Source organism: Propithecus coquereli, unplaced genomic scaffold, assembly GCF_000956105.1.
Source record: "Propithecus coquereli isolate 6110/MARCELLA unplaced genomic scaffold, Pcoq_1.0 Scaffold28, whole genome shotgun sequence".
NCBI lineage: Eukaryota > Metazoa > Chordata > Mammalia > Primates > Indriidae > Propithecus > Propithecus coquereli.
The window spans coordinates 1,549,470-1,564,341 of record NW_012148396.1 but is presented as its reverse complement, the minus strand read 5'-3'; the positions used below and the strand labels follow the sequence as shown (position 1 = coordinate 1,564,341).

At 47.5% G+C, this 14,872-nt stretch overlaps 1 protein-coding gene across 1 annotated transcript in view; it reads left to right on the top strand.

The window, feature by feature from the left end:
* Positions 1-6,288: 6,288 nt before the first annotated feature.
* OC90 (otoconin 90) overlaps positions 6,289-14,872 on the top strand; it is a 32,501-nt gene continuing 23,917 nt past the window's right edge. The window contains exons 1-3 of the mRNA XM_012647941.1: positions 6,289-6,331; positions 11,831-11,896; positions 13,161-13,217. Of these exons, the coding sequence (XP_012503395.1) occupies positions 6,289-6,331; positions 11,831-11,896; positions 13,161-13,217 (166 nt within the window). The remainder of the gene's footprint in view (positions 6,332-11,830; positions 11,897-13,160; positions 13,218-14,872) is intronic.

The window sequence follows — 14,872 nt, the reverse complement described above, 5'->3', positions numbered from 1 at the left end:
GCCTGGAGTCCACGGGTCTCCTGCAGTTTAAGGGAGGTTTGACCCCTCCTGAGCTGAGTCCTGATTTAAGGGATGGCTCAGGCAACGAGGAGGCCTCTGGGGTGCTGCTGAACTGGAGTTCCTACCAATTTGTGCATCTCTGGCTGCCAGTGGTTAACTGATGTGGTGCAAGAGATGGGACAGTTATCGCACCTGAGCTGATGACTGAGATTGTCAGTTACACACGTAACATCATTAAACCACATTCTTCCTGGCAGCAAAGGTGCAGTTGCATTTCTGAATATTTCATTCATGCCTGAAAGGTAAGCTAAGCTGGTAAAAGAAAGAGAGAGGGGAGGAGAGAGGGAGGTAGGGAGAGGGAGAAGGAAGGGGAAGGAAGGAGGGAGAGAGGGAGGAAAGAAGACTGTGTTTGTGTCTCCTGGCCCCAGAGTACGTCTCTGTGTGTTGATGTGTGCATGTCTCCTACTTTTGCATAGGGGCACCTGTGCTGTGGGTTTGTGTGAGTGAAAAATTCAGGAGCCGTCATAGGAAAATATGCAATTTTAAATGCTCATTTAGAACAGAATTTCTTCTCTTATGTCTGGGTTCTTGTGAAAGCTTCACTCTCACCCTTATTCCACCAACCGAGAAGAGAAAGGCCAAGGCTCCAGGGATATTGGAAGCCAGTGGTTCTCGATCAGGAGTGGTTTGGACCCCCTGGGGCATGTGGCAATGTCTGGAGACATGTTTGGTTGTCATCACTTGGTGGGGAGTGCTACTGGCATCTAGCGGGTGGAGACCTGGGACCCTGCAATGCACAGGACAGCTCCCACACAAAAAGAACGATTTGGTCCAAAATGTCAACAGTGCTAAGATTAAGATACCCTATTATAGGCTATGGGGAGATAATGGAACTTCTCAAATCCTCATGGGATGTCTGGAACAACACACCTATGCAGGTTGTCATCGTGCCTTAGCATTGCACAATAGCTGTGCTCTTGAGATGCTGAAAGGATGGATTTTGCTACATTGAGCCAAATTTCCCCATTGACTTAATAGTTTTAGAGATGGTGGGTCTTCTGTGCTAAGGAGAAAAGATCAGAAACAATGCAACCTCATTCCTCAATGCACATGAGATGCTGAACAGTAGTTGATGATCTTCACACAAAAGTTTCAATGCACAAGGACAACCACTTACTTGAAGAAGCCCTTCAGTGGCTTCTGTAAAGGCTCAGCTGTGCCCTGATTTCGGCATGTGAGGAGTCCTGCTTCTGCAGGAGGCAACAATAGGTAAGCAACTCAGAGGGTTCATGGCCAGTCTAACCTGTATCCCAGAATAATCCCATCACAGTGAGCTTTGACAAATGCTTCAACCTCGGCACCATTTTTTCTCATCTGTAAAGTGGAGCTAAAGCTCCATTGCTCCTAGGATTATGAGAACAGCAATGGTAGGGCTGCTGCGGGGATGGTGAGGGCAAAATCCTATAAAACATTGGTGGTATGTGACACACACCCAATAAATGTTAGTACTCCTTGTTCAAATCAGGAAAGAAAACACTTCTCAAGAGAATATGAGGAGAAGAGGAGAGGAACTAGGACTCAAAGAGCCCCCACACCACACATGGGACGTAGCTCACTTCATTCTCCTCGCCCTAGCAGCATCATCCCCATTAAAGGATGTGGAAGCCAAGACTGAGAGGCGATGAGCTCAAGGTCACACTGCTCCTCAGTAGCAGGGCTGGCAGCAGAACCTGAGATGTCTGATCATGAAGCCCCACCTCACCCCACCCCACAGCTTGGGCAGAGAACCCCTAAAGAAAAGAGGCATCAAATTCCCAGGTCTGAGGCCAAGAATATATGAGAAGAATCACCCCAGAGATCCTCTTGCTGAAAAATTAACCAGACCAGACAAAACCAGTCCTTTTTCTTGTGGGAGAGCCCACGTGACTTCCATCAGTCTTTCATCCTCCAGAGTTCCCCTGCTGATCCCGAGGCATAATCCAGGGGCTTCCAAGCCTTTGAGGTGCCCTGGGTGGAGAGGAACAAGGAACCCATTGTTCTCTAATTAGAGCCTGGGTCTCTTCTGAGGCTCAAGATGGGGCCTCTTAATATGGAGCCTTCACCTGTTCCAAGCTTTAATGTTATGATTGCCCCCTCCCTCTGGGGCAGCCCACCTGCCAACGCTCATGAAAGGCCGCCTTCTTATGTCAGGAGGGGGAGAGGGGTCACGTGACTAGGGGTCTTTCCTTGGGGTATAAAGGGCTCAGTCTCCATCTGTTCGAAGCCAAGCATCGTTCATCCAACTGCATTCAAGCGGAACTTTCACGGTAGGCACCCAGTTCTGATGGGGTGGGAGCTAAAGAGGAAGGGAGGGAGGGAGGGATGAATGGAAAAAGAGAGGGAGGATGTAGCTAGAAACCCACAGGCACTCTCAGCCTATCTGTAAGGAGATGTGACGCCACCTGGACAGCACCTGGTGGATTTACCTGGGGGGAAAAATCTACCACTGCATGTCAGTGAGGATCCTACACACCTGTGTGGCACAATGACTCTCCTCAGGGCACCAGGTGTAGAAATACAGTCACCAATAGCTCCGGGCAGTCCTTCCTGAGCACTGAGTGTGCCAGACGTGGCGTTCTGCATTTATGAGACATTTCCCATGTAACCCTCGTGGTGCCCTGATGGGAAAACACCAGTAGATGCATTTTGCTGCCCAGGAAAGTGAGTTCCAGGCAGCGTCGGTGTCTGGCTCAGGACACTCCACGAGGAAAAGGCAGAGCCCGAACTCCCTCACCCCGCCCCAGGTCTGTCCAGCCAGCAAAGCCTTGCTCTTAGACATCGCCTGGGCTGCTGCGGAATCAGCCATGAGGAGCGGCTTGGGGAGCCAGGGCTCCAAACACGGCATGCAGACCACAGTGAGGCCTGGGGAGCCTTCTCGGCCCCACAGGACAGCACTGTCCTATGAGGACATGATAGCCCCTGGGGCTTCTTGGGCAGAGTAGGAGAAGGTGGCCCTGCCTCCAGGTGGACATTGGCCCACGCCCAAGGGCACCTGACTCGGCCAACAGAAGGGTACTGGATTTTAGCAGCAGCCCGGTGCCACCCCACCCCAAGACCCCAACGTGCTTGTCATGCAGAATCTGTCGCCCTCACTGTTGCTCAGGGCCGACCCTGTGCTGCCACCTTCTGGTTGGCACCGTGACTTCCCTGTTCTTGGCTCTCAGGGGCAGGTTGTCCTCTGCTGTCTCACCACACCCCAGCGAGTGGCTGGACACTCTGAGGGTCCTCCCCAGCAAGTATTACCAGTAATTATGACAGTCCTGCGGTGCATAATCGCCGGGCCACCTAGTTTGGATTGAATGGCTGGCCTGGCAGTTTAGAGTAACGTATACGGAGCAAAGACCTGAGTCAGACTGGCCAACCTCAGTTTGAAGCCTGGGTCTGGCCGTTGCCGTAGCGCCCCCTTCTGGGCAAAGGTAGCCTCAGCAAGTGACTGACCATTTCTGAAAGTCCCCCAGACCCTGCAGAAAGCGCAATGTCTTGATAGTGAAAGTCTTAGGGTGCTGTTACCAGACAGTACATGGAGCATGCTCAGTGGAGCACCCGGTACAAAGAATGATCCAGTAAACGAAAGTTTGTGCTTAAAGGAATAAGGTCCTAAGGTTTATAACTTACTTTTTAAAAATTGTGGTAAAATACACATAACATTGACTATTTTATCCCCCTTTTTCTTGGTATTTTTTTTAATTTCAGCATATTATGGGGGTACAAATGTTTAGGTTACGTATGTTGCCTTTGACTCCTCCCTACCCCCGAGTCAGAGCTTCAAGCGTGTCCATCCCCCAGACGGTGCGCATCGCACTCATTATGTATGTATATACCCCTCCCTTCCTCCTCCCTCCCATCTGCCTGATGCCCGATGCATGTTATTCCTATATGTACACTTAGGTGTTGCTCAGTGAAACCAATTTGCTGGTGAGTACATGTGCTTGTTTTTCCATTCTTGGGATCCTCACTTAGTAGAATGGGTTCCAGCTCTATCCAGGAGAATACAAGAGGTGCTATATCGCCAGTTTCTTGTCGCTGAATAGTACTCCATGGTATACATATACCACATTTTATTAATCCACTCATGTATTGATGGGCATGGGTTGTTTCCACATCTTTGCTATTGTGAATTGTGTTGTATTTTAGCCCCTTTTAAGTGTACAGTTCAGTAACCTTAAGTACATCCCCATTTTTGTACAAAATCACCACCATCCATCTCTAGAACTTTTACCCTGTACTCATTAAATAAGAGCCCCCCCCAATCACACCTCTCTATAACTTACTTGTAAAGAATAAATTAGAGCGAGTCAAGGTTATGTCTGTAATAAGGTCACTTTTGCTCATTGGTATTCAATAAACATACCCAAGGAGGTAGAAGTTGAACGTCACCCTCAGCCTGTCTTATCTGAGCTGCAGGACGACCCAGGGGAGGGTACCCCTGAAATGAATGTCACCAGAGAAAAGGAGCAGAGAGTCACTGGGCTAAACGTACCACCCTCCTTCATTCACCGAACTGGGGCTTCCACTCAAATAGGGAATTAGGGAACAGCACAAGGCCTTCATTGTAACAGCTACTATTTATTGGGCCTTTAACTGAAAGCCAGATGCTGTAATTGTGATTCCTAATGTTTTTGGCAACTTCTCTATGTCAGGCACTGTGTCAAATGCCTCTCTTGGATTGACTCATTTCAATACTCACAACAAACTCATAGGTAGTTACTGTTATATGATAGCACTGGACTGGGAGTCAGGAGACCTGGGAAGTGGGGCGTTTTTACCATAATTTGCTAACCTCTGAGCTGCAATGATCTCATCTGTAAAATGAGAGTTTGGACTAAATGATTCCAGTGCCCCTCCAAGTTTAGACGTTCTGACATTGTCTCGTGGTGTGATGGTAACTATAAAATAATCTCACATAGTGTCAGCTAATGACTAAATTGTCCAAGGTCACGTTGGCCTCAGTCATGTGGGTATGACATCAAAGGGGTCTCTGGGCTCCTCTGAAATGACTCTATGTTCAGCAATGGAGTTTCCAGGGCATACCGCTTTCCATCTGGAGACTTTCCATTTCTTGCCCTTAATTTTGAGTCTGGTTGCATGGCCCGAGAAGGAATCATCCACCAGGTTGATGCAACTCTGCAGAAGGCAAGCTTCAGAGTTGAACACTGGCTGCATTCCAGCCTCTACTTGCCCCCTTGCTAAGCACCTTTGTGCAGTGCACAACATGTACAACCCTATCCAGCAGCCCCATATATGCCACTGGGTAGCATGGGTCACGTCATGTTATCATTCATACTTTGTCCTAAAAACACGTTCTAAAGCAGAATATGCCCAAGTCAACCAACTATATTGCATTCTTTAGGTAGTTAAATTATTTTGAAATCTCTCTGGTCTCTTTTTTTCTCCTATTAAATATATGATTGGCTGGAGTTCAGTGAGTGCCTATTGAAGTTAAATATTTGCGGATCTGAGCACAGGGCTGCTACAGTTGGAATGCAGTAAGATGCCTGGACTCTGCCCACCTGACCCCTTTGCCCCCAGAGGTACCCTGAGGCTAATCTATTGACGCCTGGGACTGCAACAAAGTATTCAAAATGCTCAAAAGCCAAGGAAGGGAAGGAAGATGCTGCAGGAAAAACTTTGTTTGCTGGCAGGCAGCGCCACCATGCGGTTGCCAAATTTATTCATATGTCAAGTGATACTGGTACAAAAGTTCAATGCCTACCTGCTAAGGGTATATTTGGAATGCTGGGGGGTGGTAATGTACAGGGTATTTAAAATGCAATTAAAAAAGTTAAACTATAGCACTTGTTAAATAGCCTTCCTTCCCCAGTTGTCTGTGAACAACTCACGGGTAAGGAGTGTGTTTTCCTCACTTTGCATTCCTGGATCCTGAATCCTTGATGCCTGACACAAGGCCATCCTGGAATAAACGACCATAGAATAAATAAGTAAATAAATGAGACCACAGCTGTGTCTTCAAGGAGATCATGGTTACACTTCCATTTCACAGATGGACAAACTGAGTCTCAAAGAGAAAACATGATCTCCTTAATGCCATGCTGTTAATTAGTGGCAAAGCTGAGACAGAAACCCTTTTGGAATTTTCTGTTTTTACCACTTGCCCTGTGGGACCAAGGAAGGACAAAGCTTGTATGAGTCCTTTCATGTTTGTCAAGGTGTACTCACCACGTTCTGCTGACTTCTCTCCCAGGAGTCTGTTCCTGTTGCTTCCTGAGCTCTGTCCTTTGCTGTCCTGCCATGATCGTGCTGCTTCTAAGCATGCTGATGGTGCCCTGTGTTGGTGAGTAATGGTATTTTACGCCGCATTTCCAGCCTGGCATATGATTACTTAACATGAACACTGGGAGGCATTGTCAAATTTCATCTGATTTGCTTATTAGTACTTTTTATCCTCCTGCCTAATTGAATGATGGAAATCAAACATCGGTGATAAGCTGCAGGTTTAATTCAACGGGTGTCTTAGAGCACCCCGCATAGTATGTGAGAGTGTGGGGGGGAGAGGTGGGGTGGAGAATGGAGAGGAGTGAAAAGCAAGGTGGTGGAAGGAGCCCCTCTTCACCTGAGGGCAGTGGGGGGTGGCGAGGTCTCTGTGCAAACACTGCCTTGGGCTTCAGGGCATGGCCCTGGGCCCTCGCTCAGTTACACTTCCTGTAGCTGCAGCTCTGCCAGGTGCCTTCTCACGGCCGTCCTGGTGGCAATCTGAGTCAGGTTTCGATACAACGCTTTGTACGTGTTGATGACGGGGAGACAAGGTCTCTCCTGATGTTCCTGCACCCCCGTGGCAGGACGAGCAGCCGCCCTCACGTTTGCTTCCTCACGCAGCCGGCGCAGTTGCCGCCTTTCCTCTTCCCCTGACTTGCAGAGCGGGAGTCAGCCAGGGCTACGTGGTCACATCTGCGTCCCTTGGGCCTTTCACTAAAGCACGTGGTCCCTTTGTCCGGCAGCTCTGCAGCAGAGTTTATCCCGCAGCCACAGCCCACACCACGCAGCCATGTGCGGGTCCACTTCCCCTTCCAGAACCTCTGAGAAAGGAGCTGGGCATTTGCGGTTGATCTTCTGGGGAGCACACACAATACTCTGCAATCTCACTGCAAATCGCCAATAGAATTTACCATTCTACTATCTAAAAATGATATCTTCTAAGTAGGCTTAACGTTTCCTAGACTAGGATGCTATGAGTCTAGCAGGCCACCCATCACTCATTGGCCCTTGGATGGTGTAGTTCCACTATCCCTTCATTAAACAGATACTGATTCAACTCGTGTTCTCTCTTTTCCATCTACGCATATTATAAATGTATACATATAGTATATATTACATACATCACGGTGCTTACCTTCAATAAGTCCCTAATTTAGTGGGAGAAACAGTTACATAAACAGATCATGGGAACATGGGGTGACAAGTACAATGAGAGGAGGACGTCCATGACATTATGCTAGCCCAGGGGTGGCAACCCTAACCCAGCCCAGATTAAGGATCAAATAGAGTCAGTAATGCAAGGGGAGCAGGCACAGGGAGGGCACCCCATGCCCAGACCACAGCACAAGCAAAACAGGATGGCAAGAAGTAGTTTGGTGTCTAGAAAACAATAAGCTTTTCAGCATCGCAGGAACATAAAGTTCAAGGTAGAGGCGGCAGGAGCCAGACCAAGGAAAGCCCTCTGTGCTGGGTCAAAGAAGCTAGAGCTTCACGCAGGAGCCTCAGTCTCATCGTCTATAAAATGGTGACGACAACGTGTGCTCCGCAGCCCTGTGGCGAGAATCAGTGGAGGTGATGTGTGCAGAATACAGTGCCAGCTCTGCTCCTGCAGCAGGACGGATGCTTGTCACCTTCCTGCATGGAACGACAAACTCACTGAATCAGAATCAGTGTCATTCTGGTAAATTTTGTCCTTGCGTTGCCTCTGACTTTCCGTCTCTCTCCCCCACCACACCGCCAGACTTTGTGAGTGAACTAATTCACTCCTCTGGGATAAACAGTTTAAAATCCAGGGTGACTTTTTTAGCTGCTAATGAAAATGTGTGGGCGTCGATATCCTGAGAGTAAGTAGAGTGCCCGGGAGCAAGCATGCCTTATTAGCACCCACCCATAGTAAGATCGTCTCCCACCCTCCAGAACAGGGATTTAATTACCAGTTGCACAAAGAAATGCAAGCGCAGTAATTATCAAGGAGCAGGCACTATTTTACAATTGCTGCTTAAGCGGGCAGCAGGTATTCTTAGTTGTTGGCTGTTACGCTGATTAGTTTCCGAGGCAATTATGCCAAATGTGAAATGTGCCAGAGCAATTACGTGGGCTCTGTGACAAGGGCTCAAGTAGAACTGGATTCGTGAGTCTTCATCCTGGTCTGAACGTCTGTGTTTTGCAGGCCCCCTCCCCTCAAAGCCCACAGTTCTCAGGCAGGAGGGAATTCCCTCTCCCTGGAAACCGTTCTGAGAACCTGGCAGAGAGGATGCATGGCTGGCGCTGGACCCTGAGAGAAGTGCAGCCACAACCCTGCACGAGCCTGCCCCTCTGACCTAGATGGAGCACTGGCCCCCCAAACCACACTGCACACACCCCAGGCAACAGACTTTCCTTTCTCCCTCAAACTGAAGTCAGCTTGTTTTGTTTAGTGCATACTATTTTGTTTTAAATTTGAGCCAAGAGCTTACAATGGGGAGATTTCCCCCAAAATCCAGGTTTCTATCAAATTTTGAGAAAGTTGAATTATAGGACTCCTTTCCCAAGCCCTGGGGCCGAGTCCTTTCCCTCTCGCTGTGACCTGGGTCTCTCTAGTTCTGCACAGTCCTCAGCGTTCCCTGTTGCTTCCCTGCACTGGGCCCGGGCCTCTCATTTACATCCTCTCCCTGTCCCTTGCCTAGATGAGGATTTGCAGTCCTGGGTCTTAACTCCAACCTCCATTTTCTCTGTCCTAGACAAGTACAGTCAGCACAAATGTTACGGATCCTGGGCCTCCTGTCTCAGCCATCCCAACTCAGTCTTCACGGTTCCCTTTGATCCACTCCACAAGCGTTGGTTCAGTTTCTGGGTGTGCCCAGTGAGGCGCTGGGCCGTAGAACTATGACAACGAGGGTCCGTGCCTTCAAGATCTCAGTGTCTAATGAGAGAGACGGAGAAGGAAGGAGACCCTGAGAATCAGTGTGGAAAGTGCTGCAGCAGAGGTCACCAGCCCAGAGTCCCCCAAGGTCAGGGGAGGGAGTGAGGAAAGACTTCCACACGGTGTTGTTCACACTAAGCCTCACATGGCGTTAGTAGGGCTCAGCCAGGCTGAGTCGTGGTCAAAATATTCAGCAGAGGCCACAGCCTTTGCAAAGGCCCAGGACCCAGGGCACGCAGAGAAACTGAGAGCAATTAGGATGGTTCAAAGCATAGAGGCCAAGAGCGGGTGCAGTTCCAGCTGTGCCAACTCACTGTGGCCCCCCAAATACAACTCACAGCTTCACACCGCTATGTCTTTGCTGTTGTCTCTTCCCTGTCTTTCCTGCCTGAAAAACTCTTGTCCCTCAGTGACTCTGAAGCTTCTCTCGATACCCTCTTAGCCACACTCTGCACATTGGCTATTTGATCAGCATTAGATAGTTGTCATCAAGGGAATGGACAGAAGGCCTTGTTGCTGCATCCTCACATGGCCGAAGGGACAAATTCTGTGTTCTCACGTGACGGGAAAACCTGTGCCTCACATAGCAGAAGGTTAGAAGGGCAAAAGGGCCCAGGGAGTTCCCTCAAGCCCTCTTACAAGGGCACTAATCCCATTTACAAGGGCAAACCCCTCATGACCTAATCACCTCCCAAAGGCCCTACCTGCTAATACCATCACCTTGGGGTTTAAGTTCTAAGATATGAATTCGGGAGGGACATATAGATTCAAACCATAGTATGACACATTGATGACAGTAGATAATGCACAGAGGACCATTTTTAAAATTTTTACAGTTTTATAATTTTTATAATTTATTTCTATTCATTTTAATCAGTAGTAATTTACAATGCTTTTTCATTTATAAATAAAAGTTTTCTTTAAAAGTAAATACATTTACCTTTTTAAAATTGAGTGGCTTATTAAAATAATCTCCTACTGACAGATTTGAAATTTTTTAAATTGTCAAATTTAGCTTTATACATTTTGAGACCATGTTATTATGTGCATACATGTTTAGAGTCACAGGAACTCCCAGATGAAACAAACCTTTTTATAACTGGGAAGCAAATCAAACTCTTTTTTAATAACACGAAAAGTGAGTTGACATATGTGTGTGTGTATAAATAGCAGAGGCGATACGCCACCGACTGGAGTTTGAGGAACCTTGCGGGCTGGTGTACTGACGGTGCCAGTCCCGGTACTGGCAGCAGCAAGCATCGTTGCTTCCACCATCATCATTCCTCTCATCGCAGGATCGTCTCCACTAGCAAGGACTCAGCCAGCTCCACTGACTCCCTCAGGCAGGGCTTCTGGAAACTCCAAGGGGAGTGGATTTTATTGGAAGAAAGTGAAAGTGGCAGCTTCTGAATGTGGGTAGAAGGGATAACGAGAGATGAGGTCCAGACCGTCAGTCATTGTGTCAGTCAGGATCTCTCACCTCTGCCCAGATTCTTTCTTTCTAAGCAGACGATTCTCAACTGGTGGTGCTTTTGCACACACGCACATCCTCACCCAGCACCACTGGGTGTGTGCGTATGGGGGAGATGTTCCTACTGGCATCTAGTGGGCAGAGGCCAGGGATGCTGCTCATCCTACAATGCACAGCACAACCCCCGAAAAAAGAAAATTTCCCAACCCAAAATGTCAGTAATGTGAGGCTGAGAAACCTGCTCTAAGCCAAGGAAGGCCAAGTCAGGCACCATCTGGGGGCATCTCCCTGAACAGATTTAATCTACCATGCTTCTGTGAAGGCTGACCCTTTGTGACTGTCACATTAATGGTTTCCAAATAGTGTCAGACTGACAGGGCTGACTATCTAACTGTCCACTTGATGAAGAAAGACAAAACTCTTTTGACAGTTTCCGAGTATCTACAAGCTTCATATCACTGGGGAAAGAAAAATGTAAGCATGGACAAGGCCATAAGCTCTCTGAGCCTTTCGGGAGCATGTCTGCGGCCAAACTGGAATTACAACTCCCATCTATTTGCCCCCATTGCTCCAGGCAGCAACCTCATGACCCCACCATGATGAAGTAAGTGCTGGCTGAGGGTAGTGGCAGTATTGGGGTACTAGTATAGGTCTCCCACTCCATTATCGTTATACCCCTAAGCAACAATTCTCAAGGTGAGTTTTCTAGACCATCAGCTTCAACTTGAGAGCATGAGAATTGGAATTGTTTACGAGCCTGCATCCCAGGTGATTTTGATGCTGATAGTCTGGGAACACCCTCGTCCTTGATTATAAACTCCTTGAGGGTTGGTATCCTTTCCATTCCTTTACTTTGTTCCACCAGTGCTTTATCTCAAGAAGCTCCAAAACAAACGTAAAATGTAAATAAGGCTTCGGATGTAAAGGCAGCTCCAAGAGAAGTCCTCAAATCTCTCCATCCCCCCAAAAATGCCATTGTTAAGGCCAACCAATGTAACACGCCAGGGCTGCTCCAGCCACCTTTTTATTTCTTCCAGGAGCTGCACACAGATCTGGCACATAGCAGGTTCTAGAAAAACATGCATGGAATTGAATTTACGTGCATCCCTGTTGTCTTCCTGGCTGTCACCTCCCGGCCTTAGTCCCGCAAGTGGGCGGTGGTGGCAGTGTTTGTGCTAAGCCTGCTTTCTCTTCCTTCTTTTTAGGGGGCCATGCTCTGGACACTCCACAGCTTCCACAGGAGCTGCCTCCAGAACCCTCAAAAAATATCAGTAAGAATTCTTTGAACTTTTCTTAGGAGCTGGAAAGAAAGTTGTCTAGGATGTTGGCAGAGAAAACACCACCTTCCGAATATACCCTGGAGCCACTCACTGCGGTGGCATTTGTAAGCAAAGTGATGCAAGTGGAACTCAAAAGTATCTCCCCGACAGTCTCCCTGGTGTCTGACCCAAGGTCACCTGAAAGAGGAAACCAGGAGAAGGCAGAAAATGGGCTGATCGTGAGGGTTATAACGTATTTTAGCTTCAAATTGAGCTCTGAGCTTCCAAGAAGGCAGACAAGACGAAGAGGGATAGATGATGTGTTGCTTGCTCTGGTTGTAAGAAAGGAGGATCTATATTCGTTTCTTGGAGAACAGAAAGTTTTCCTGGTGATGGATTATAAAGATTGCTCAGGTGGGTCCTTGTATGGGCATGGCTGAAGGACATAACGCATAGAGAATTAGCTGGTGATGTCAGCCTTGAATCGAGGGTTCATTTCTAACTATTCAGAGAGGTGAGTTGAGTCAACCAAATTATCCACGCATGAACCTGTGTAAGCAAAGCGATTAGTCCCACACAGATCCAAATGACAAGTGCCTCTCTCCAAATGGCATAACTCCCATAGGAAGCGCAATGCCCACCAGGAGGCCTTCCTCAAGTAGACGTTTAGACTCATGGCTACCCTTGGCACTTAGAAGGATCAGGGTTGGAAACACAGCATGCCAGCAGGCCACGCAGCCACTCCTCAGCAAGAGTAGCCCTCACGGCAATCTACACAGCAGTTCGGGAGACGCTAGGTAACAGCTGAAGGGGGTGGGACTCACATGGGGCAACCACAGGACTGGCCCCAGCTTAGAAGCTTCATTCTCCATAGGAATCAGTATCTCTAGTAAAGACTTGATAGATTTAATTTCTAGGATGCCCAGTAAGAAAATGACCATTTATAACAGTCATCTACTGAGTGAGTCCCAAGATGATGACTCCCCGCCAGGTGTTTATAGTTCATGCATAATTCCTACCAGTCCAGATATACTTTACCATCCAAGGATCATTTTCACCATCGAGCCAGTGTTGCCCAGTAGCACAATCACATTTCATCGTTACCAGGTTTCCATGGTAACCTGTGTTACTAGAAAGTTAGCTCAAGGTCAAATTTGTCCTTAGAGAAGGCAGAAAACTTTTATGTAATACTTTACCCAGAGGGTGAGCAGGGAGGGAGGAAAGGGGAGAAGAGAAACCAAAACTTTTTCATTTGATTTCTCTCTCTTCTACTTAGATATCACGCTCTTCAATGGGATGTTTAAAAATGTGGAAAGTGCAGCCGAAATTTTTGGTAAGTTAAATCTGAAATTGTTCTTATCCACCAAGTGTCAGGGAATGGAGTATGTGTGGGAAATCTAAGGAAATTACCAGGGCCTTGGTGTCTGCCTTTGGAGCTCCGACGGCCTCCCCAGCCAGCTCCCAGCTTTGACCCAGGTTCTGGTGAGAGCACAGACACCTTTCACTGCAGGGTGAGTCACTGAGTTGCCTCGTGCTTTATATTCCTTACTGCATTAGTTATGATGACAGACTTGCCGGGAAGGGAATGGTACAGGTACCCCATTTTACAGGTAAGGAAACTGAGCCTAAGGGTGAAGGTGCCCTATAAGCTTTTCAATAAAAATGCATATTTACATAAACACACACACACACACACACACACACACACACACCCCTTAGAGTGGCTTTTTCGGTCAGCATAGAATCATGTTTTCATTTGTCGGATGAAAGGACTTGCGGGAAGAAAACATGGAAAAGGAAATTTTCTTGCCAATTTTGTTTGCTGTAGACTTTAGGGAAAATCATTATCCCTGGTTGATACCTTGGCATGTCTCAGACGGTCAGTTTCTTTATGTGAAATGTAAAGTAAGTTTGTTTACCGTGAAATGGCAGTGACAGAATAGCATCCATGTTGCAGTGTTGACACAAGGTCTGTGGGATAACAAAGTGAGTGCTTTCCAACTTACTACACACTCTGTCCATCTTAACTATCGTGTTATTGAAAGCACCTAGTGCAACTTCTGGCACTTAGTAGGTGCTCAAAAGTTGTAAATGTCTGTACCTCTTTCCTTCCTACACTGGCTTTTAGTTCTATAGTGGCAGCATTGTATCATTTGGGATCCATTCAGCAAAGTAATAGTGACTCAGATAATAAAGACATTTAATTATCTCAAGTGGTCTGAAATCATCAGGAATGACGCAGTAGCTCAATGTGGGCATCAGAAACCCAGGAGTCTCTTTCTGCCTTGCTCCACTGCCACCCTGAATGAGATTGGGTCTCATTCCTGGAAGTTATCAAGATTCTGTGGTATGTCTGGTATGCAAAAGTTTTTCAACTTTAGGTTTGGGGCCTCACGATTGCAATGTAGTTGCTGCAGCTCCAGCCAGCTTATCCTTATCCACATTCAAGGAAGGAGAAAGGTATAGATCAAAGAGATCTTTTTACATGCCCTTATTCTTTATTAGAAAAGAAATGTTTCCCAGAAGCCTCTAAAAGACTTCATCTTAAGGTTTTTCAGCCAGATCTGGGTTACATGCTTAGCTGTAGACCCATCACTGTCTTGGAAGTGTGGGACTACTGTGGCCAGCTGAAAATGATCATGAAATATCCTCAAAGACTGAGGGCAAAAGTTCACCTTCCTTGAGAACTGTTTAGTTTGTTAGTAAGGAAGAAGGGATAAATGGCTGTTAGGTGGGCAACCAACAGAAACAATGGCTTAGAGCCTGTTTCCCTTCCATTGTGTAGAACAGTCCTGAGTACACAGCAGGTGCTTACTAGGCTGATGAGGTGCCATCAGCCTGGGGCTCCCTCCTAGACTCTGGTTCCCAGTGCCCCCGGGCCTTGCCCCACCCCGCAGACTGCCTGGGCTCCCACTTCACCTGGCTGCAGGCCGTCTTCACCAACTATCCTGTGCTGCTCCAGTTCGTGAACGGTATGAAGTGTGTGGC